We start from the raw sequence: 26,500 nt of genomic DNA on the forward strand, positions 1-26,500 counted from the left end.
ATTGCATCCGCATTTCTTGCAGATGCTATGCGATTTTCACTCGTCCCCATTCATTTCTATGGGGCCTGCGTTGCGTGAAAAACGCAGAATATAGAACATGATGCGATTTTTACGCAACGCACAAGTGATGCGTGAAAAACATCGCTCATGTACACTGCCCCATTGAAATGAATGGGTCAGGATTCAGTGAGGGTGTAATGCATTCACCTCACACATTGCACCCACGCGGAAAACTCGCTCGTGTAAAAGGGGCCTTATGATGTTATACTCGCTAACCGCATTGAAGGAATTAATATAGTGGAGCGCTCCATGAAGATTTATACTACCATTTGAAAAGCATCTGGGACTGGTTTTGGATGCTGCCTGTATCATCAGCCCAACATTACCTGTGCTGACTTCTGAGCACGTGGGACGCCGTACTCCCGAGCCACAACACAGAAGCAGCGGGCTGAACACTCGCAGTGAAAAGAAGAGAAGCGGAGGTAAGATATCTGTGCCGGTAACCACGTGGGACGCCGTACTCCCGAGCCACAACACAGAAGCAGTGGGCTGAACACTCGCAGTGAAAAGAAAAGAAGCGGAGGTAAGAGATATCTGTGCCGGTAACCACGTGGGACGCCACGCCGAGGCACAGTAACCCGCTCCTTGTATTGAAACTACGGAACTGTGAGTAACAGCCTGAATTAAACTACATATTGGCTTTCTATAGGATTATGATACTAACCTAAAAGAGGGCTTATTTATTTATCTAACCCATACCACTTACCAGATGGACGTAGGATTATACAAGATGATGAGCTAATATATGATTCCCTCACTGTGACTGGAATATTAACTCACATATTTGAGGGGATTACAACAGTTTTACCCTTCACATATCTGGTCTTAATTGATCCTATTGCACATGTGAATTGATGCGTTACCATGCAGCTTATTTAATTCGAATGTAAATACTTACCTAAGTGCTGAGTAAAACTGAACCTAATACTGGAGGATTATTTGATTTGGTTTGAATTTACATAGTTAAGTGAATCACACCTGTTTTACACTGTAGATATTAGGACCTAATTGATCTTATTGCACAAATGGAAGGATGAATTACGATGCGGTTTTTCTAACCTGGATGTGAATATTTACCTATGTGCTGAGCAAAACGAAATATAACACTGGTGGATAATTTTACTTGCTATAATTAAGTGGATTACACCTGTTTTACCCTTCAGATATTGGGATCAAATTGATTCTATTGCACAAATTGAATCAATTTTTATATTTATCTATCCTCGGGGTAGGTTATCAATATCAGATTGTCGGTGGACCAACTGCCAGCACCCCTGCCGAACAGCTGTTTGAAAAGACAGCATCACTGGTATGGGTGGTGCCTTCACTTCACTGTTTACCTGCTCGCCATTGCAACTGCTGTGGTGAATAGGTATAATTACAATGACATCGTCCCATTCACTTCAGTGGGATACCTCCCTCTTTATGGGCGGCATGGTAATTACACCTGCTTACCGCTGCCTTTATACAGTTGAACAGGTCAGGTCTTCAATATGAAATTGGCTAGGGGACTAACACCTGACACCCCCGCCGATTTCTTGTTGCTGATCTTCAATATAAAAAGAGCGGACAAGCGCTTTAATGGTAGCCAAACTTTTTTTATTTGAGGCAGTGTTGCTTTATATTTGCAGTTACTAGGGTTATATTTGCAACTCTGAACCCACAATAAAGGTTTATTCAGTTTGGATAAAATTGAATAAAACTAGTGTTAGATATATATATATATATATATATATATATATATATATATATATATATATATATATATATATAAATATTTATTTACTGTTAGAGCACATGTAAAAACCGCTAGCTTTTTTCCCAGTGCAGGCGAAAGAGGTTGTTCCATGACAAACACATTCGCAGGATAGGTAGTAATAGGCTTATTATTATTTTTATATAAGATATATATATATATATATATATATATATATATATATATATATATATATATCTGACTACTAGGCACTCAACTATCAATAGGCCCATAGAACTGAATAGAGCAGCAATGTAGATGTGTGACTACGGCTCTAGTCAATCTAGCAAACAGTGTTCCCAGTGGTCTGACCCTTCCCTGTGGATAGGGAATAAGGGTTGGTGATGGGACACCCCATAAAAATGGTAGAGCAGTTTCAACATGGGTTGACTACGTTTTTTTTTTCCCCCCTCTTGTATGATAGTAGTGCAGCACTAGGAAAACATGATCATGGCCTTAAAGAGCTTCTATTTGAACAAGGTTGTATATTTTGCTGAGCCACCCCATGAACCATATAACACATGGATGTCTTATAAAGAGGCCATACTGTGTGGATAGCTCGCTCTGTAGGAGCAAGTAGTCATCGGGTGTTTACCTTTAAGTGAAAATCTCCAGCAGGCCAACTTGGCCATCCATCTGTGTGTTTTATAGAAAGAGGTGCCAAAGATTTTAATATAGTAAATGTCTAGTCTGCAAGATGAATTTTTGCTCATGTAAACTCACTAGAAAAACATGAGCCATGCATTACTCAAAGCCCCCTTTTAAAGTCTCTTGGCAGCCTAAAAACTGAAGGCCAGTGTGATGTGCGATAATCCTGTTTTTTGTTTTCTGCGAAATAACTGGAGATTTCCTCAGTGGTGAACAGTAAGTCCATTTATGACAGTCCACCTGTGCTGCTGTTATTTGCCTTTTTTTATTTTATTTTAGTAGGAAATCCGAGGCCTCTTGTATTCTGAGACCACATCTTTTAAAAGAAGCCTTTCAATTACTGAAACAGCAGTCTGCTTAATCCTTGAGTTACTAAACCGGTCAGGGCAGTTCACCCATTTCCATCCTAAAGAACAAAGGACATATGGGGAAAAGCTTCTGTTTAACGCTGAGGATCACATGATGCTATCATTGTTACTAAATTGTGAATGTGAAACATTACGTGTTACTCACCTAAATCAATACAAGTGTATGAAAGTGCTGTGCATGTTGTTAGCTACGCCATATGCTTGCTGGATACTTGTTTTAGGTTCAGAAGACTTGATGATTATACACCATAATTTCATTTTTCAATGGCTTTTGTTGTATTGTCAGTCTAAAATTTGCTGCAGCTGAGTATTTAACACCTGAAATGCCAAGTTAGTGTCAATTTATTTTTTAAACAAATATTGAATATAAGAAGCAGCACTTAGTCTGTCCTGTCCGTCCTCTTTCCTTCATGTCTTCTCATGAACTCCATTTCTGCAGAGATTCAGTTGAAGATCTCATGAGCTGTATTCAGGATCATAATCCATGACAAGTAGGAGAGGAGGGTGAAGCAGCTCATTAACTCAGTGTTCTGAAGTAACTTCTGGTGTTGTGTGATTAGGACAGGTTTTGTGTGTACTAATAGGGCGGCGACTTTTCTTTCTCCTAATGATTGCTCCCTATACAAAACATGCATTATAATTAATTAAATATAGTAACATAGTTTGTAAGTCCGAAAAAAGACATCTGTCCATGCAGTTTGGCTTGTTTTCCTGCAAGTTGATCCAGAGGAAGGCAAAAAACCCCTGTGAGGTAGAAGCCAATTTTCCTCACTTTAGGGGGGAAAAAAATTCCTTCCCGACTCCAATCAGGCAATCAAAATAACTCCCTGGATCAACGACCCCTCTCTAGTAGCTATATCCTGTAATATTATTACACTCCAGAAATACATCCAGGCCCCTCTTGAATTCCTTTATTGTACTCACCATCACCACCTCCTCAGGCAGAGAGTTCCATAGTCTCACTGCTCTTACCGTAAAGAATCCTTTTCTATGTTTGTGTACAAACCTTCTTTCCTCCAGACGCAGAGGATGTCCCCTCGTCACAGTCACAGTCCTGGGGATAAATAGATGATGGGATAGATCTCTGTACTGCCCCCTGATATATTTATACATAGTAATTAGATCTCCCCTCAGTCATCTTTTTTCTAAAGTGAATAACCCTAAGGCCTCATGCACACGACCATTGTTCTGGTCTGCATCCGAGCTGCAGTTTTTGCGGCTCGGGTGCGGACCCATTCACTTCAATGGGGCCGCAAAAGATGTGGACAGCACTCCGTGTGCTGTCCGCATCCTTTGCTCTGTTCTGTGGCCCCGCTAAAAAAATACAACATGCCCTATTCTTGTCTGTTTTGCGGACAAGAATAGGCATTTCTACAATATGCTGCCTGTTACGTTCCGCAAATTGTGTAAGGCACATGGGCCGCAAAGAAAACGGAACGGCATGAGGCCTAATGTTGATAATCTTTCAGGGTACTGTAGTCCACCCATTCCAGTTATTACTTTAGTTGCCCTCCTCTAAACCCTCTCCAGCCCAGAACTGTACACAGTACTCCATGTGTGGTCTGACTAGCGATTTGTAAAGTGGTAGGACTATGTTCTCATCACGGGCAGCTATGCCCCTTTTGATGCAACCCATTATCTTATTGGCCTTGGCAGCAGCTGCCTGACACTGGTTTCACCAAATTCCTAGATCCTTTTCCATGTCAGTGTTACCGAGTGTTTTACCATTTTAGTATGTACGGGTGACTTACATTATTCCTACCCATGTGCATAACCTTACATTTGTCAGTGTTAAACCTCATCTGCCACTTCTCTGCCCAAGCCTGCAATCTATCCAGATCCCTCTGTAGCAGTATACTGTCCTCTTCCGTGTTGATTACTTTACACAGTTTAGTGTCATCTGATTTTTTTTTATATTTTACTGTGCAAGTCTTCTACAAGATCATGAATAAATATATTGAAGAGAATAGGGCCCAATACTGACGCCTGAGGTACTCCACTAGTGACAGTGACCCAATCTGAGGGTGTACCATTAATAACCACCCTCTGTTTTCTATCATTGAGCCAGTTACTTACCCACATACAGATACAAATGTATTTGGGAGTATATTTATATAATAAAGTAATGTTTAAGTATTTTCATTTTCTTAATTCCCAGAGAAACCCTTTAAGTCCGGCCACTTGGGACCAGTGCTTAGCCCCATCTCACTGTGGAAATTACGACATGGAACAACCCCTTCAAAAACATGTTTCACATGCTCTGCTACAGCATACAGTTTATAGGCATTTGTGAAAAAAAAATTTAGGAAGTGGCCAACCCCTTGGAATAAGTTTTACAGTGTACTATTACATTGCGTTTCTTTTTTGTTGATTAGAACATTAAGATGGTACCAATAAAATGATATTGTTTCTACAGCAAAAGAAGCAGCTTGGCGACTGCGACTCCATTACTCAGGAAATTGTTGGCAGTGCCCATGTGGAGAATTATGCCCTGAAAATGTTCCTGTATGCAGACAATGAGGACAGAGCGGGGAGCTTTCACAAGTAAGTATCTGCAGATAATATGCTCATTGTTCCAGGACAAAACTCCATTATTTTTATATTCTACTTACGCATTAAATATTTCTTGCCTTATTACTCTTGCAATCTCTTTTATATTATATTGATGAAACCTAAGTTAACATTTGATATTTCCGCATTCCTCTGGATTTATCTGACAGAATTATTGGATTTAAGAGTGCAGAGTGACTGGTGTACAGGTATTGCACGCTGCCAGTTACAGGCTCTTCTCATTCAGGGACGAGCAGGACGTTTAAGGGGGGAGTACTTAATGATTTGTTCAGTGCTTACTTGTGCTGTGAATCATTTTACATCCATCTATACGTAAAATAATGTACTTTTGATTCTTCTTCATGGCTCATCATTTTGGTTGTCACTGGTGTCCTGTGGCCAACTTCACATGACAGATGCACTTTAAAAGCTCAGGATTGTGTCTTCAGAGGGTAGCAGCTTCATCCATCCTACTGAATTAGATTACTTGGCGGTAAAACAGGAAGAGAGCCTATCAACAGCTTGAGCCTAATCAGCATCAGCGGGAGCCCTTTCTCAAACATTCATCTCCACTGCTTCTGAGCAAAGCCATCCACTTAAAGAGGACCTTTCACTACTCTACAAACTAAAAACTAACTATATCAGTGGGCAGAGCGACGCCCAGGGGTCCCCCTGCACTTACTAGTATGTCTGGGCGCCGCTCCGTTCGCCCGGTATAGGCTCCGGTGTCTGCGCTCCTTCTGTTGTACTGGAGTGAATTCTTGTATGAGGCGTGTCCCTTGCTGCAGCGCTGGCCAATGGCAGCGCACAGCTCATAGCCTGGCTATGAGCTGTGCGCTGCGATTGGCCAGTGCTGCAGCAAGGGACACGCCTCATACAAAAAAATCAGTCCAGTGAGCGCAGACACCGGAGCCTATACCGGGCGAACGGAGCGGCGCCCAGACATACTAGTAAGTGCAGGGGGACCCCTGGGCGCCGCTCTGCCCACTGATATAGATGGTTTTTAGTTTGTATACAAGTGAAAGGTCCTCTTTAAGCAGCACCCCAAACTCCATTTAAACAGGACTGTGCAGCAGTTTGAATTATTTGCTTCATCCATACCACTTTCTAGTAACACAGAAAGAGAAGCTATAGAGAGAATCTGCCCTGCAGTGCTTTCAGACTTTTTGGGCTTACTTGCACCCACATTTTGAGACATTTTGCATTTTCACTGCACTTTTGAAAAAATCAACCTCAACTTTTTAAAAATTCCTCCCAAAATTCTCAATCTTGGGCCAGAGAATGGATTATAGTATGTGGAGTAACATCCCTGGCAGAAATGTTAGACTTAAAGTGGAATTGTACTTTGGGAAGATTTTTAAATGTCATAGCGACAAATCAAAAGTTTTGATCGATGTGGGTCCGAGCGGTTAGACCCCACCAGGACGAGGAGAGAGAAGTGCTCGCATGGCATGCTGTCTCTCCTCACTGCAAGAGACGGAAGTGAGATGGACTTAATTGAAAAGTCTATGGGCATGTCTCGATTCCATGAGGAGGGAGATCATGGTATGTGAGCGTTTCCTCTTTCCTTGTTCTACCGATCGGCGGGGAGTCTCAGTGCTCAGACTGCCAATGTTCAAAACTAAGTTTTCCCAGAGTACAGTGCCATTTCAAATCTATCAAGCATCCTGAGATATTTGATAAATTTGGCCCAAATAATGGCACTGTAGACTCCTGCAAAACTGACTTTAAAAATTGCCCCTATGTGCTCAAGTGCTGAATACACACCAACTCTGCGAAATTTCAGTAAACAGTGTACCGTATTTCCCTCACCATAAGGTGCACTTAGGTTTTAAAGGAGGTGAATAAGAAAAAAATATTTTTCATCAGACCTCAGATCACACTCCCAATCTTCATTAGACCTCAGATTATACCCTCAAATCAGACCCCCATTTCTTATCAAAACTCAGATCAGACCCCCATGAGACCACAGATCGGACCCTCATCACTTACCTCTCCTGCTCCGGATAGCACCGCCACTCACAGATCAGCAGGCTCTTCCTATACTCAGTGCTCCCTTGTCGTCTTCTGCCGGTGCCCCACGCTGTGACCCGACATCACACAGCATCAGATCATAGTGCGTGCGTACACAGCGCGCAGCGACGGCAGAAGAATGCCAGCAAGCTGTGAGTACAGCCAGCACAAGGAGTGCTGTATTCACCTCTCCCTGGTCCTACTGTGTACTAGTGAGCGCCTCCATTATGGAAGCGTTCACTGCTATTCGCTTCATAAAACGCACTGATTTCCCCCCCCCCCCCCACTTTTGGGGCAGAGGGGAAGTGTGTCTTACGGTGATACAGTAATTAGAAAAGGTCTGTTCTGAAGTTCTGAGGATTATCAGTAGAAAAAGCTAAGGAAAAAATAGCAACGAATGAGGGGGAAATATTTTATTATATCGCATAAAATTTTGTGCGACAAAAAGATTATTAAGTGCATTAAATCAGAAATGGGGTTATTAAAATTTGGATCCTGTATTGATGATTTTTTTTTTCAATTACACAGCTCTGGTTAATTATGGTGGTCAAGGAGCTGTATTGACTGAAAGTCCTATGTTAAAGGGGTTATCCGAGCCTGGAAATGCCCCCCTATATGTCCGGGCCCCTCATACTGATTCTACTTACCTGGCTACCCTCTCTCTGCGCCGCTCCTGGTCACCGCACGGCCACCACTCCTTCTCCCCACGTGCGGATGAAAACATCCGGTGGTGGGAGTGTGTGTGTGGGGGACAGCCCCCCTCCCCCGACACCGGATGTTTTCTTCCGCGCATGGGGAAAAGCAGCAGGGACCAGGAGCGGCACGGGTAGCCAGGTAAGTAGAATCAGTGTGAGTGGTCCAGGCACATGGGGAGGGGGGGGGGGGCACTTCCAGGCTCGGATAACCCCTTTAATTTAAAGAGGACCTGTCACCCCAAAGTGCAATGCAATCTGAAAGCACCATGTTAGTCATGGATCAGCAAAAACGCGTCCGTCATGATAATGCAACAGTCTGCATCCGTTATGACAGGGCTTGACAAATTTCCTTGGAATCTAGGAGCCAGCTAAAAAAGTTAGGAGCCAGGCGGAGCCGCATCATAAAGCCCCTAGTAGGTGCCCCCATAGTGCTCCCCCCCCCCACTTCTCCATAGAGCCCCCCAATAATGCTGTATACCATGTTACATATACCGCCGCTCCATCCCCGGACCCTATTGACTATAATGGGGACGGGGGCGGAGCTCCGGCGCAGCACGGCAGTTCGCGGTGAGAGGCCGCCGGACTAAAGTTGGACATGCAGTACTTTTAGTCCGGCGGCCTTTCACCATGCACTGCCGTGCTGCGCCAGAGCTCTGCCCCCATTATAGTCAATGGGGACAGAGCTGCGGTCCGGCGAAACAGCGGAAGGACGGATCCGACAGGGTGAACAGCCTGCCAGATCCATCCTGCCGCAAGTGTGAAAGTAGCCTTAGTTCTATAGCTACTGAATGAGACAGAAGGGGGGATGCCTTTAACATATAGATCTCCTTGAGAAGCCAATTTGATCCTAAAGGGTTAATTCAAACTGTAATCTAAACTGTGTCCTGTCACTTCTCTCATATCTCTGCTCCTGTCCCTTAATCTTATCACTGCTGCGAAAGCATCAGCCACAGCCTCAGTGTAACCTGTTCTAGACTCTGACTGACTGTTCTTTTAACTCAAAGAATCGAATGAGTCACTAACTGTAGGATCTTTAGATTCTTAACCTGTGACTCATTCGATTGGTGGGCGGGGAGGGGAGGGGCTGGCAGAAGCAGCTTCCACTCTAGGATCAGATTACACTCCTCCCGAGTCCCTCCCCTCCCTGCTGCCAGCGTCTCACTCTCTGTGTGTGTGCTGTGACGGAGCTGTTTCACACGGTGCTGCCTCCGGACAGAACGGCAGCTCCGCACCCATCGCCCGGGCACCTTTGAAAACGGGCTGACAAATACCCAAGCGCCAGGACTAAATTCCTGGTCGCCATGGCGACCTGGCGCCTGGGATTTGTCGAGCCCTGCGTTATGAATGGATCCGGTTGTATTGTCTTTAAAATAGCCTTGACGGATCCGTCATGAACACCATTTAAAGTCAGTGGGGGACTGATCCATTTTTTATTGTGTTAGAGAAAACGGATTCGTCCCCATTGACTTACATTGTGTGTAATGATGGATCAGTCTTGCTCCGCACTACATCACGGACAGAATTTTGGTACGTTATGTTTCGTTCAATTCAGTTTTGACGGATCTCAATTGCAGAAATGGAACGTGCAAGTGTGAGAGTAGCCTTAGAGACATTTTCAGATTGCACTGCATTTTCTGGTGACAGGTTCTCTATAAAGAACTATTGCAGGACGTCCCTAAAGCTACCTATACAGCTGCAACAGCTATTGACCCAATGCTCAGCCATGTTTAAAATCCTACATGCCCCTTCTGCTGTCAGAGGAGGGGTGGGGTGGGGCACCCCATACACATTAGATAGTCTGCCTGTGTTTTCAACCCGCATACATCTAATGTGTATGAGCCATAGAATCCGCATTACGTACTGATGGTAAACACGTTGCATTGCAAAAATGTTTGCTTTCTGTAGTTCCATCCAGTGCTGCACACTCTTATTATAGCACAGTTCATATACATATGCATTCATATACAAGTAGAGTAATAGAATAGAGGGCTATTTGGGGTCTTGAGAGAGAGAGATTTTGGCAGCATCTTTAAGGGGTAGTCCAGTTATAAGCAATTCCCACCCATTCACTGGATACCTGACAACTGCTCAATGAGTGGGGGATGCAACTTCTAGGTCCCCACTGATGGCCAGAATGGGGGGGACCTGCCTCCTCTGTTTGAATGGAGAGGCAGTCAAACGTGCTTTGTAAAAGTCTACCTTTTTTTTTTTTGTCCCTCAACCCTCCAAAATATCCTAACCTCCTCACAAAGCTTCTGTCTGTTACTCTTTATTACTCCCTTGAGCGTTGGCTATTTTGTGTCATGGTTTGTGGTCTCGCATGGCATAATAATGTCTCCGCCTGTAAGCACCACTCTTTCATAAGATCATGTTTACAGGTCACACATCTGGAACTGCTGACTGAAGTAGGGAAGGAAATGGAGTAGAAAGTCAATTCTGTATAAATAGTCACCTATTAACACCCATGTGGTCTCCTGTTTTAGCTGTCGACATTCTCAATTTCTCATAAATCTAAGCAGATAACGCTAAAGTACAAAATGAACCTAAAACAAACGTCTGGGTTTCTGGTTTCCTGCCCATCCCATTTTCCTACCTGCCCTTTACAAGGTTTTCAACGTATGTAGACTGACTGAGCGGTTATTCAATTTGGTTGGAAGTCGGCACATTTTCTGCCATTAATGTAGAGCATATTGAAGGTCCTGAGTTTGCTCTCTCCCTGATTCCTGCTGTTTGCTTACCTAGTCCTTCGAGCAACAGGGCTCAGGAAGATAATCATGCTGGGTGGTCATACAATAATTATTATTGAGAATTGTGCCTTAATATCTGCAGTTACAACTTTCTAGCCTATTTTTTATCATGTGTATGTGACTGTGGCCAAAGTGACTATATAGATGCTATACAACCAGGGGTTTTATAGGCCTTAATTATTGATGACCTATCCTTAGGATACATCATCCATCTCAGATTGGTGGGGTTCCAACTACTGACAATCATTTGTTCTCACTAGTTGTGCCAGGTATTAGAATTACTCCATACACTGTGTAGGGGCTGTGCCTGGTTACTGCAGGGCCGCGCCCAATCCCTTGGAGTTGTGTAGTTCAGTTGTCCGATTTTGGTAGGAGCGTGAATGCAATGATAGCAATGGTGATGCCCTCATTGCAACAAATGCCTAGTTTGCATATTGGGAAAAAGTATCATAACTTGGGAATGGAGTCCTAGATCAACAAAAAAAAAAGCAACATTTTAATCAAGTGAGCTACAGCTATGTGTCTGCAAACAGTTGGACAGGGAGTTAACGGATGACAGACACCCTTTAAGCTGAACACCCTTAATAGGAAAATTTGATGCTTCTTTAGTCCTCCTTGGGTTAGGCCTACACACAGACTTTATGTAGTCATTTTAAATATTAAAGGGGTTTTCTGGGACTTTTATATTGATGGCCTATTCTTAGAATAGGTCACCAATGTCAGATCAGCTGGAAAATGACGCCAAGAAAAGCCACTGATTTAAGCTGTTCTGCAGTAGCTCCTGCGACAGGAATCTGAACTACATACTCTAAAGCCTCATACAGACGTCTGTGGAACACAGTCCGTGAGATACCGGACTGGCATTGCAGGAGCGCATGGCGTCATAGCAACCAATGACGCCTTACGCTCCTGCAATGCCAGTCCGGTATCTCACGGTCCGTGTTCCACGGACGTCTGCATGAGGCTTAACTCTGTCCACTTTGTAGTGGAAGGTACTAGTTACTGCAGCACTGCAGCTATCCAAGTGATGTGTTCTTTTCAACATCAGCTGTAGCTCGAAATCTGGATACAAAAAGTATGTGTGTAGCCTCAGCTGCGAAGGGCTATGAAGGCGGACAGAACTGTACATCAACTGATCTCCTCCAATCAGTGTTCCTGAGTGCCTTGTAGTAGCCCTGATTTGAATGGAAGCCTTGAGAGATCTGATTCGCTGCATGTATATTTTTTAAAGTTCAACACATCCTAACGTAGGGGCTTGGGAGAACAGAACAAACATATGTTTTGTGGAGCTTTTCTCATCAGGAGTAGTGTATATATGAAGTTTTATTCTGTTCTCTCAAGTGCCCAGGGCAGGGCTTCATTGTAAAGTGCTGCATTGTGATAGCCGCAGCATCCAACCATGAGACCAGTACATTTGTCAGTCACAGCAGAGGGGAGGGGCTATGAATCAGCCCCGCCCTGGGCACTTGAGAATAAAACTTCAGATTCACTCAGTGAATTGTTGTGGTTGCTGCAATTAGTTTATTAGCAGGTTGGTAACTTTATATAAAGGGTGACTGTCTAATGAAAAGGCATAGACTGAGCTACCATTTAACTTGACATTCACACTTTGGGTGATGAAAGACATAATATAATTTGAAACATTGCCCCACCCCTAGAAGACATTGATAAATTTGACACTTTATTTTCTATCTAAAAGACCCTCGAAGGAGAAGGGCATTGGTATATTTAGATTCTGTACAGATACAGTAGATGAAAGCTGTAGCCGAGGATACACACAGGATTGTGATATATAATGTTATCTCATTAGACTTTCCTGCACTACAGTTATCTGTTCTTTTCTTTCTCTCATGTTTTTTAGGAACATGATAAAGTCTTTCTACACAGCTAGTCTTCTGCTTGACACGTTAAGTGTATTTGGTGAACTCACTGAAGAGGTAAGCTGTGACTTTTACCAACTTGAAAGTGTTAGGTTTTTTTTTTCTACTCATGTTATTTTTGAAAGTATGAACTGTTATATGTTAAGGACCAATGGCAACACAGTAATAGCATCACATTAAAGGTGTACTGATACAATATTACTAGTATATAATCCAAAAATGCCTGGGGACTGCATTGCAGAAGTCTCCTAATAAAAATCTCTTAATATATACTAACTCAGCTGCATGTGGTAATCTAGACAAATGTGCGCAGGTCATCCTTGCTTTAAAGGGATTTTATGAGGTTAGAAAAAGGGCCCTCTTTTTTTTTTTTTTTTTCTCCCTAAATTCTGTCGCTTGAAAAAATTTGCAGGATGAATTTTGAGAAATTCAAAAAGGTTGTAATTATACCTATAGTGATAGCGACTACAGTGACTTACCTAGTTATCTGAAAAGAACAGGAATCATGACCTATTAGACCTAGTGGGTCAGTGTGAAAATTGCAGGATTATGTACATTTAAAAAATATAGCCAAACATGGAAAAATTAAAATAACTTCCCGAAATTAAAAAAAAGATGTTTAACATAAAAATTTAATTAACCACCTCACGTCCGCCCATAGGATATAAACGTCCTATGGGTGGACGTCTATTTCTGACAGCACGTTTTAAAACGTCCTGTCAGAAATAGCAGCTGCACGCTAATCGTGCAGCTGCTGATCGGGTTGCCCGCTGTCAGTGACAGCAGGGCAACCCTAAGACAAGGCAGGGACAGTGCCCAGGTGTCCCTGCCTTCACGATCGCTGCAGACACAGCGCTCACCGAGCGCTGTGTCTGCAGAGCAGGAAGCGCTGTGCGCTTCCTGTTCCGGCCCGGCGGTCATGTGACCGCCGTGACCGGAGAGTGCAGGAGCTGTGTGAGGTTTCTCAGAGACCTCGATCAGCCCTGCTGTGAGGCTGTACAGCGCTGGATTGCTGCTGTACAGCCTCTCTAGGGGTGCATTTGTCCTGTAACTGGGGCTACTATGTCAGCCCCAGTTACAGGAGAAATCATCTGTGAAAAAATAAATAAAAAGTGAAGTAAATGTCCCCCAGAGGTCTTGTATGACCTTATGGGGGACGAAAAGTGTAAAATAAAATAAAAATAAAATAAAGGGTTAAAAAAATAGAATAAAAAAAAGTTTCACATGTAAAAAAAAAAAGAAATCCCAAGTAAGGAATAAAAAAAAAAAATTTAAAATAGAAAAAATAAAATAAAATAGACATATTTAGTATTGCCGCGTCCGTAAAAACCAGCTCTATAAAATTATCACATGACCTAACCCCTCGGATGAACACTGTAAAAAAAAAAAAAAAAAAAACTGTGTCAAAACAAGCAATTTTTGTCACCTTGCATCACAAAAGGTGCAACACCAAGTGATCAAAAATGCGTATGTCCCACAAAATAGTACCAATAAAACCGTCACCTCATCCTGCAAAAAATGAGCCCCTACATAAGAAAATCTCTCAAAAAATAAAAAAACTATAGCTCTCAGAACATGGACACATTAAAACATAATTTTTTGGTTTCAAAAATGCTATTATTGTGTAAAACTTTAATAAATGAGAAAAAGTATACATATTAGGTATCGCCACGTCCGTAACAATCTGCTCTATAAAAATGTCACTTGACTGAACCCCTCAGGTGAACGCTGTAAAAATAAATAAATAGAAACTGTGCTAAAACAACCAATTTTTTGGTCACCTTGCCCCATAAAGTGTTATAATGAATGATCAAAAAATCATATGTACCCAAAAATAGTACTAATAAAACTGGCACCTTATCCCCTAGTTTCCAAAATGGGGTCACTTCTTGGGAGTTTCTACTGTAAGGGTGCATCAGGGGGCTTCAAATGGGACATGGCATCTAAAAACCATGTGGAGTTCCTTATCTTCTGCGCCCTGCCGTGTGCCCATACAGCAGTTTATGACCACATGTGGGGTGTTTCTGTAAACCGCAGAATCTGGGTAATAAATATTGAGTTTTGTTTGGCTGTTAACCATCGATGTGTTAAAGAAAAAAATTGATTAAAATGGAAAATCTGCCAAAAAAGTGAAATTTAAAAATTTGATCTCCATTTTCCTTTAATTCTTGTGGAACGCCTAAAGGGTTAACAAAGTTTGTAAAATCGGTTTTGAATACCTTGAGGGGTGTAGTTTCTACAATGGGGTCATTTATGGGGGTATCCACTATGTAGGCCCCACAAAGTGACTTCAGACCTGAACTGGTCCTTATAAAGTGGGTTTTGGCAATTTTCTTAAAAATTTGAAGAATTGCTTCTAAACTTCTAAGCCTTCTAACGTCCTAAAAAAATAAAATGACATTTCCAAAATGATGCCAACATAAAGTAGACATATGGGGAATGTTAAATAATAAATATTTTATGAGGTATCACTTTCTGTTTTAAAAGCAGAGAAATTGAAATTTAGAAAATTGCGAATTTTTCAAATTTTTGGGTAAATTTGGGATTTTTTCATAAATAAAGGTGAAATATTTTGACTCAAATTTATGACTATCATGAAGTACAATGTGTCACGAGAAAACAATCTCTGAATGACTTGGATAAGTAAAGGCGTTCCAAAGTTATTACCACATAAAGTGAGATATGTCAGTTTTGCAAAATTTGGCCTGGTCAGGAAGGGGGCAAAGGGCCCAGATGGGAAGTGGTTAAACATTAGTTAATTTTCAGATGACACATTTCCTTTAAAGTATTTTGGGTCTTCCTCAGATCAGACCCCCATATCAGAGCCTCAGATCTGACCTCCAAGACATTACATCACACCCCCATAACAGGATATCACATGAGACCCCCACTTCAGGACATTACATGAGACCCCCACTTCAGGACATTACATGAGACCCCCACTTCAGGACATTACATGAGACCCCCACTTCAGGACATTACATGAGACCCCCACATCAGGACATTACATGAGACCCCCACATCAGGACATTACATGAGACCCCCACATCAGGACATTACATGAGACCCCCACATCAGGACATTACATGAGACCCCCACATCAGGACATTACATGAGACCCCCACTTCAGGACATTACATGAGACCCCCACTTCAGGACATTACATGAGACCCCCACTTCAGGACATTACATGAGACCCCCACTCAGGGAACCCCCCATTACATGAGACCCCACTCAGGACCATTACATGAGACCCCACATCAGGACATTACTGAGACCCCCACATCAGACATTACATGAGACCCCCACATCAGGACATTACATGAGACCCCCACATCAGGACATTACATGAGACCCCCACTTCAGGACATTAACATGAGACCCCCCACTTCAGGACATTACATGAGACCCCCACTTCAGGACATTACATGAGACCCCCACTTCAGGACATTACATGAGACCCCCCACTCCAGGACATTACATGAGACCCCCACATCAGGACATTACATGAGACCCCCACATCAGGACATTACATGAGACCCCCACATCAGGACATTACATGAGACCCCCACATCAGGACATTACATGAGACCCCCACATCAGGACATTACATGAGACCCCCACTTCAGGACATTACATGAGACCCCCACTTCAGGACATTACATGAGACCCCCACTTCAGGACATTACATGAGACCCCCACATCAGGACATTACATGAGACCCCCACATCAGGACATTACATGAGACCTTCTTCAGACCTCATATCAGCCCTCCATTTTAGACCCCCATCAGACCTCAGATCAGACCTTAAAATAAAAAACTTCTTTTGCCTCTCCTGCGCCACTCCAGATCCAGCGGTCTCTTCAGAAGTCGCTCTCCCCTGTATTTTCTGGCTGGCGCTGCACAGTCACCTGATTGACTTTGTGCAGCGTCGGGTCATAGTGTGTGCGCTACGTCCTGATGCTGTATGCGGTCAGGACAGTGCGCCCACGGCGGGAGGGTGAGTACAGGAAGCGCTCGCAGCCCTTCACTCCCCTCTCCCACTATCTAATGTTTACTAGTGAGCGCTTCCATAATTGAAGTAATCACTAGTATTCGTTTTATAAGACGCACAACCATTCCTTCACCCCCCCCCCCCCCCCACTTTTTTTGGGGGAAAAGTGCGTCTTATAAAGCTAAAAATATGGTAATTTTTCTTACAGGTTAATTTTTTTTAAAACTTATGATTTTCTTTACAGATGTCTTTTGCCAAAAATGCTGCGTTATACATACCATGCATTTCAATGCACAGCATATTCAGCTGAATGTCATACAGCTTCACACATTCAAGTGTGAAGCTGAGCACTGTGCTCATTTGTTTCTGATGAGCTTGGCAGTCCTTGGAGTCTATAAATCCATGCAGCGCTCACCTAATTCTCAGAGAACCAACCAAAAACGAAAGGGCACCGGGAGTCCTTTCTCAAAACTGCTCTTTTCTACAACAGTCATGATATCCCCCTGTTCTTCTGGTGAATGCGGTTAATTTTTTTGACGAGGTGCATGCCTTGTCATAAATGAAGCATCTCCTCTAGCAGCCTTTGTGCCTATAATTAAATCAATGCCAGTTCATAACTGGCATAGATTTCAGTCACCATTTACACCATAAAACTACGGTACATAAATTATGATAAATTTTGTGGGACCAATAGCCCAATCCACACTGCTTCCTATTTTTGAAAAGTGGTGAGGGCAAAATATTTTGCATAGATGAAATTAAAAAAAAATCACAAACCTGGGTAAAGAATTGTTAAATGACACCATAATGCCATGCTGAATGCTTCTGGCCCTTTGCTTTAGTAATTAATGGTGGTCTCCCAACTCCCACCGATCAAACATCTTTCATGTACCTGTGACATGTCAAATGTTTTTTTCCCCCCCTCAAACGATAGCTATCCTTTAAAAGAGTCTAAGAACCTATATTATATGACAGTGGCAACTTGTTCCCACACAAACAAATTATACAGTCCCTTTTTTTCCTTAATGTTTTTAACCTAGATATTTTTTTTAAATATTTTTTTCAGATATAAATATTTGTTAGAAATTGACTAGAAATGTAGCTTTATTGGAATACCAATACAGCAGCACTTTTCCAGCGCCGTTACTAACTTTCTCCTCCTGGTTGATGAAGGGCCATTATCTTAATGTATTTAATAAGCTAAATCCAATTGAAATTAACAAGACTTGGGGATATTTATATGTTTCTGTTTCAAGAAAATGGCAAGAAATGTAAACCTATCTGATGATTTATCTGAATGAGCAATATGATATGTCTGAGAAACGGTGACCCCAGATGACTCCCTGTTTCCCATGTGGCTTATTACAATCCCTGACCACAGTTTTAACGCTAGGTAATATTTTGTGGCTGTCCCAACGTTATATTTTGGAGACCTAATTGCAAAGTGACCACATAAAGAAAACCTTTTTTTTTTTTTTATCTCTTCCATGAGAGGACAAGTGAAAGAGTTATTGGTAGGGAGATTTTTATGAAGGAAAATATATTTTCCTAATAACACTACAGAAGTTTTAAATGTAATTGAACCACAAAGTAAATATTTCATAACTTAAATGACATAAAAATATGGTATACTGTATATTATAATACAGTATTTTAGCTATCTCGGTGACATGACCAAGCTGAATAATGCATTACTTGAGGTTTTAAGAAGCTCTGATGCATCAAGCACTTTGCCTTTGAGTTAGCAATGTTCTGCGTCTCTACAGGGACAATGGTCCATTTCATTCGCAGTATCCCCCAAGGGCATTTATGGTAACTGCAAGTTGACTGTATGGGTAAAGTTACATGGGAGTCTGAAAACAAGAGATTTACTCACCCTATAAAACAAGGCATTACAAGGCCTTTAGGCATCTACTGGGATTGACTTACTCTTTCCAAGTCTCTGTAAACCTAATATAAGTGCACATATGAGCATTATATACGTTTTCTAATTTGCAAATGATCACATTTGCACTAAAGCCATGCTCTAAAAATGTTGTAATATCATTATACTATCTGCAATATTATTGCCGAATACATCCCCCTTTAATCTTGACCATCCTATTGTAAATTATAGTACTGAGTACAGCAGGAAAAGTAAGATGCTTTGGCCACCAACTAGCCATGTCAGGCAGCATAGTCATAGATACACTTCTGTACGGTATGTAGCAAATGTCAGGATTTCTTTATTCATTATAATAACTATAGAAAAAACTTTTATAGAACAAGCAATGAGATTAATCTTCTGCCATTCAATGGACAGAGCTATGCTTGGTAGGCTGACCGCTGCTGCCTAATCACAGCTGATCAGTGGGGATGCCGGGTGTCGGACCCTCGCCAATCTGAGGATAGGCCATCAGTATTAAAATCCCATAAAACCCCTTTAACAAGTAAATAAGAAAAGGAAGCCAGTCTAGCTCACCAAGTCTGTAGGTTCAATGTATCTGACCACATGTATAGGACAGTGCACAAGAGACTGCTTCAGCTACGGATACAGCATACAAAACGGAGGAAATTCAGCAGCTCATCCAGCAGTCATGACATGACTAAGGATATCATGCATCTGTCCAAAATGCGTAGGCCATGATGTACGTCTTGAATATTGTGCTTTTAATGGGATCTAATAAAAAAGATTATATGGACACACTGCTAGATTTTCTGTTTGGTACAGCACCTTTAACCTGCTTGATAATCAGATGATGTCTGCAGACTGCCTATAGATAACCTGCACCAGCCAACCATTGCACAGAAATTTAGGATTACATGCTGTCAATCCAGTATGCTGTCCATAGATGGGTGGGATAGATCTGCTCTGACAGGTTGAGTTTGACATACTGTATGAAAATAAGCTTTTTTTTTCTCCATAAAAAGCCATGGTTATCTTTCCACCAACATTTCTTATATTGTTAATTTGCTTCCTAAGTGCAAATTTAAGCAACTTTCTAAATAATCTGTGTTAAAAATTACCTAGCATTTTGCTCTTTAGGTGCGATGTCCTGCTGCTTGCTCCTGGCTGTGTTGCCTTTCTCTGCTCTCCCCCTCCCTTCTATCAGATGGCAGCAGAGAGGGGTGGAGGATGTCCAGTGCAGATCAGATAGTGTTAAAGGGGTGCAGTGGGGATAGGGGACACCACCCAAGCGTTCGGGGAAAGCAAATTACACAATCTGTACTGCATCACCGTATAGAAAAAGGCAAACAGACTGTAGAAGTGGGGGTAGATCACACAATGCATCAGTGGCTGTCAGCCCAAGATAGAAGAGATTCTTCCTGGTATGTAGAAAGGAAACACTTAAAATCTAGTGAAGACAGCAGCATCCTGGACACACAGATCCAGCATGTATTACTGGAAAGAACATGTCTCCATGAGAAAAGTCTGAAACTAATAGCTGGTTGCAGGCTGAATCTCAAGGGGTCTGAAAAATAATGAAGGACTGAAGATTGCTGCTTGAAACTAGTGCTGTAAAAATGTATTTGCAGTCACCTGATTATTATTTTCTTTCTATTTTAAATGTTTCAGATTATCCAACTATTTTTAATGCAAGATAAAGTCAACACTAGAAAACACTAAATACAACTTTTAAATGATTATTCCAGATAAAGATTTATCAAAATCACCCATGTGATAAAGTAATTGCCACCCTTGACAGTTACAACTGCCTAGCGATATGCCGCCAGTGTGTGTGGTGAGACAACTCTTTAACCTTCTGCTGATCATTCTGCATGCGTGTTGCCTTTACCTTATTGTTAATAACGTCATGGACACATTTCTTTAGCTGCTGATCTGAGCAAATGATTAGGAGGAATGGTGGGTCCTGTACTTGGTAACCAATAAGTTGTTTCAAGTTTCTATTGAAAATTTAATTTGCTTGATTTTCCATTTTCATAGAACTTTCAGCACAGAAAATATGCCAGATGGAAGGCCACATACATTCACAATTGTTTAAAGAGTGGGATGACTCCTGAATCTGGACCCGTCGGATTTGAAGGCGAAAACTATGGTAAACTAGCTTTACTAATAACCGTAATTTATTCAGCATTTACATTTTAGAGTGACCATCGAACGAACTGCTCTTCTGTCTGGCAGCAACAACATGACTTGGTCTGTACTCTACAAATAGAATAGAAAGAGCATCTACTCTCTTACCATTACATATTAATATAGATTTACTTAAATAATTGCAGAAGATAATGTCTATTGCAAAATAAAAGAATTTGTACATAATTCACAACATGACACATCATGACATCTTATCTGCTTATTTTGTGTATGGATGAATAAGTTTCTATTCACACTAGTGTCATTATTTCCATTTATGATGTAAACATGACAGCTAGTCCATATTTCCGCTGATATCGCCAAAATCAGAAATATTCTTTACAGCATGGACCATAGGAACCTGAAATATGGAAATAACCTATTGATGTCTGTGGCAGTGTTCTAGGCATGCCCTGTAACCTGTGCAAAGGTCAATGTGCTGGGAGGGGAGTATATAAGCTGTGTCCATCCATATATACTGTAGTATCTATCTATCTTCTATAGTGTAACAATATAGACAACAATGCTGCCCGTGTTATCCAATACATTCCAGAAATGTAAGGGTTACATAGCATCATAAATCAATATAATGCTATGTGACCCAGTCAGTTCTGGGAGGTCAGGCGGGGAGCTGCACTGCAGACTCGCAGCGTGACAAACGTTCGTCTGCAAGGGGCCTTACAGTTGCAGTGCATTTTGTGTCTATCCTTAGTAACCTTACATCTCAAATATACAGTAAGTGGTAAGTACTAGGAATATGGCATTGGTTGTTCACACGCAATATTAAGATAATTCATGAAACATCTGCTGAGTGTGCGCTTGCACTGTTTGGCTGCCTTGCTCCACATTTCAGATGGTTTACACTTTTTTTTTTTAATCCAGAGGGGAAACAAACCAGGCTGGTGTAGTGAGCTGCATTTATATTTATTTAAGGAGATGTATAACCCGAGTTTGACCGCGACGCATGGTTGATTAAGTGTGGTTGCGTAAGTGTGTGACTTAAGATTAAGTGACTTTAGATTCAGGGACTTCAGTAGGGGACTGCAATTAGCCTGTTTCTTATTACTACATTGTATTGTATTTTTTGCTTTTGTGGTGTAATCCCCATTTAGTATGTGTTGCACAATTGACAACACAGTCCAGTGCACATCTTGCATGATGTATGCAGTCCTGGAACAGCCGTTCAAGGGTGTATATCTTTGTTCAAGATGTGAGCAAATTACCCGTTTGGAATCGCTAATCGAGTCTCTAAATGGGCAAGTTGCAACACTGAGAGGCATTGACAATTTGCAAAAGAGTTTGCTTCTCACCGAGCAAGCACTCTTTGGGGTAGATGAGGGGGAGGGTGATAGAGAGGAGGCTGAGGAAAGTGAGGTAGCTAGCTGGGTAACAGTTAGAAAGCGGGGTAGAGGGAAGAGTGCCAGGGAGGCTAGCCCTGATCTGACACACCCCAACAAGTTTTCACGTTTGGCAGATGAGGGGGATATCAGTCCAGGGACGTCACTGCCGCAGCCGGACACTTCCTCTGCCAGTCAGGGGAATGTTGGCTCCGGTAAGCAGGGGACCAGGAGAGTAGGGCAGGCCAGACAGGTGCTGGTAGTGGGAGACTCAATTATTAGGGGAACAGATAGGGAAATCTGTCACAAAGACCGTGATCGCCGAACAGTGTGCTGTCTTCCTGGCGCTAGAGTTCGACACATCGCGGATCGGGTTGACAGATTACTGGGAGGGGCTGGAGAAGATCCAGCGGTCATGGTCCATATCGGAACCAATGACAAAGTTAGAGGTATTTGGAGAGTCCTTAAAAATGATTTCAGGGATTTAGGTCAAAAGCTTAGGGCAAGGACCTCAAAGGTAGTATTTTCCGAAATACTACCTGTATCACGGGCCACACAAGAAAGGCAGCGGGAGATTAGGGAAATTAACAAGTGGCTCAAGAACTGGTGTAGGAAGGAGGGGTTCGGGTTTCTGGAGAACTGGGCCGACTTCTCTGTCGGCTACAGGCTCTATCGTAGGGACGGGCTGCACCTCAATGGGGAAGGGGCAGCTGTGTTGGGGAAGAAGATGGCTAGAAGGTTGGAGGAGTGTTTAAACTAGGGACTGGGGGGGAGGGTAATTACACTATAGAAGGGGAAGATAGTGCAGATAGAGACCGGGGGCAAGGTAGTGGGACTGGGGGAGGAATGGAAGGAGGGACTAGAACAGTTCAGAAGGAAAGGTGTAGGGTAAAAAATATACATAAGCCTCTCAAATGTATGTATACTAATGCCAGAAGCCTGACTAATAAAACTGGTGAACTGGAATTAGTGATGTGTGAAGAGGACTATGACATAGTGGGAATAACTGAGACAGGGCTGGATGATAGCTATGACTGGGCAGTTAATGTACAAGGTTACAGTCTGTTTAGAAAGGATCGTCAAAACCGGAGAGGGGGAGGGGTCTGCCTTTATGTAAAGTCCTGTCTAAAGCCCACACTCCGTGAAGATATAAGTGAGGGACATAAGCATGTGGAGTGACTGTGGGTAGAGATTCATGGAGCTAAAAACGACAATAAATTACTAATAGGAGTTTACTATAAACCGCCTAATATACCAGGGTCCACAGAAAAATCTACTACTAAACGAGATAGACGAGGCGGCAAAATCATAATGAGGTGGTTATTATGGGGGACTTCAACTACCCAGATATAGACTGGGAAACTGAATCTTGTATATCTCATAAAGGAAACAGATTCTTGGCAATAACCAAAGACAATTACCTTTCCCAACTGGTTCAGGACCCGACTAGAGGGACGGCCATACTGGACTTAGTATTAACCAATTGACCTGACAGAACAACAGACGTGCAGGTTGGGGGACACCTGGGAAATAGTGACCATAAAGTAATAACCTTCCAATTATCATTCAAAAAAGCGTTTCTACAGGGAGGAACAAAAATACCAAACTTCAAAAAAGCTAAATTTAGCCAACTAAGAGAGGCCATAGGCCTAACTAAATGGGATAAAGTCCTCACAAATAAAAATACAGCCACAAAATGGGATGTCTTTAAAAGCATCCTAAAAGCTCATTGTGAGAGGTACATACCGTAATGGAATAAAAGGTTAAGGAACAAAAAGAAACCAATGTGGATAAACAGAACTGTAAAGAAAGCAATAAATGACAAAAAGAAAGCATATAAAACACTAAAACAGGAGGGTAGCATGGAAGCACTGAAAAACTATAAGGAAAAAAATAGAACATGTAAAAAACAAAATAAAAGCGGCCAAACTAGAGACCGAGAGATTAATTGCCAAAGAGAGTAAAAACTAACCCTAAAATGTTCTTCAATTATATAAATGTTAAAAAGTATAAATCTGAAGGTGTCGGCCCTTTAAAGAGTAATGAGGGGGAAGTCGCAGAGAGCGACCAGGAGAAAGCAAAGCTGTTAAATATTTTTTTCTCCAATGTATTCACTGAGGAAAATAAACTGTCAGATGAAATGCTGAATGTTGAAATAAATTCGCCATTAAAAGTGTCCTGTCTGACCCAGGAAGAAGTACAACAGCGACTTAAAAAGATCCAAATAGACAAAATCGCCAGGACCGGATGGCATACACCCCCCCGTATCCTAAGGGAATTAAGTAATGTCATAGCCAGACCCTTATTTCTGATATTTGCGGACTCTATACTGACAGGGAATGTCCCACAGGATTGGCGCATGGCAAATGTGTTGCCAATATTCAAAAAGGGTCCAAAAACAGAGCCTGGAAACTATAGGCCGGTAAGTTTAACATCTGTTGTGGGTAACTGTTTGAAGGTTTTCTGAGAGATGCTATCTTAGAGCATCTTAACGGAAATAAGCAAATAACGCCATATCAGCATGGCTTCGTGAGGGATCGGTCATGTCAAACTAATTTAATCAGTTTCTATGAGGAGGTAAGTTCTAGACTTGACAGCGGCGAATCAATGGATGTCGTATATCTGGACTTCTCCAAAGCATTTGACACTGTACCACATAAAAGGTTAGTATATAAAATTAGAATGCTCGGACTGGGAGAAAACGTCTGTAAGTGGGTAAGTAACTGGCTCAATGATAGAAAAACAGAGGGTGGTTATTAACGGTACACACTCAGATTGGGTCAACTGTCACTAGTGGAGTACCTCAGGGGTCAGTATTGGGCCCTATTCTCTTCAATATATTTATTAATGATCTTGTAGAAGGCTTGCATAGTAAAATATCAATTTTCGCAGATGACACTAAACTGTGTAAAGTAATTAACACTGAAGAGGACAGTATACTGCTACAGAGGGATCTGGATAGATTGCAGGCTTGGGCAGATAAGTGGCAGATGAGGTTTAACACTGATAAATGTAAGGTTATGCACATGGGAAGGAATAATGTAAGTAACCCGTACATACTAAATGATAAAACACTAGGTAACACTGACATGGAAAAGGATCTAGGAATTTTAATAAAAAGCAAACTAAGCTGCAAAAACCAGTGTCAGGCAGCTGCTGCCAAGGCCAATAAGATAATGGATTGCATCAAAAGGGGCATAGATGCCCGTGATGAGAACATAGTCCTACCACTTTACAAATCATTAGTCAGACCACACATGGAGTACTGTGTACAGTTCTGAGCTCCAGTTATCAAGGCAGACATAGCAGAGCTGGAGAGGGTCCAGAGGAGGGCAACTAAAGTAATAACTGGAATGGGGCAACTACAGTACCCTGAAAGATTATCAAAATTAGGGTTATTCACGTTAGAAAAAAGATGACTGAGGGGAGATCTAATTACTATGTATAAATATATCAGGGGTCAGTACAGAGATCTATCCCATCATCTATTTATCCCCAGGACTGTGACTGTGACGAGGGGACATCATCTGCGTCTGGAGGAAAGGTTTGTACACAAACATAGAAAAGGATTCTTTACGGTAAGAGCAGTGAGACTATGGAACTCTCTGCCTGAGGAGGTGGTGAGGGTGAGTACAATAAAGGAATTCAAGAGGGGCCTGGATGTATTTCTGGAGCGTAATAATATTACAGGCTATAGCTACTAGAGAGGGCTCGTAGATCCAGGGAGTTATTCTGATTGCCTGATTGGAGTCGGGAAGGAATTTTTTATTCCCCTAAAGTGAGGAAAATTGGCTTCTACCTCACAGGTTTTTTTTTGCCTTCCTCTGGATCAACTTGCAGGATAACAGGCAAAACTGGATGGACAAATGTCTTTTTTCGGCCTTATGTACTATGTTACTATGTTACATGCAGATTAATTAAAGTGCAACCATAAGTCTTTACAGTATACAGCAGTTGGGTTTGGAAAAGCTACACAAAGTAATAGAAGTAAACGAACCTATGATGAGGGGAAGATATTGCTTATTAATATCAATAATTATCAATAGCAATATCAGAAGTTACTCGTATGAATAAGGGCAAAATATTACCAATTATCAGATGATAAAGATCATTATTCCCCGTTTCCCCTAGCTCTTGGGATTGTTCTCAGGTTATACCTCAGCCATAGTATGTTGCCTTGGTATCACAAGAAATAACACACAACTCTGCAGATGTAACATAAGACACCTTTACATAACTACAATGTACAAATACTTTCTGTAAAGGGGGAATATTAATTACCAATATTTATGCAAATATCAATAATTAATATTCATAAATAGGAGGAGCCATCTAACAATGACTCCGCCTATTTATACCTTTACAATAATAATAAT

The 26,500-nt window shown here is 41.8% G+C and overlaps 1 protein-coding gene across 1 annotated transcript in view; it reads left to right on the forward strand.

Annotated features, from left to right (window-relative positions):
* The window catches only part of VTA1 (vesicle trafficking 1), a 270,605-nt gene that overhangs the window by 126,922 nt on the left and 117,183 nt on the right, over positions 1 to 26,500 (forward strand). The window contains exons 3-5 of the mRNA XM_040429478.1: positions 5,249 to 5,376; positions 12,699 to 12,774; positions 20,638 to 20,749. Coding sequence (XP_040285412.1) covers positions 5,249 to 5,376; positions 12,699 to 12,774; positions 20,638 to 20,749 — 316 coding nt within the window. The remainder of the gene's footprint in view (positions 1 to 5,248; positions 5,377 to 12,698; positions 12,775 to 20,637; positions 20,750 to 26,500) is intronic.

This window comes from Bufo bufo, chromosome 4 (genome assembly GCF_905171765.1).
Source record: "Bufo bufo chromosome 4, aBufBuf1.1, whole genome shotgun sequence".
NCBI classification, from domain to species: Eukaryota; Metazoa; Chordata; class Amphibia; order Anura; family Bufonidae; genus Bufo; species Bufo bufo.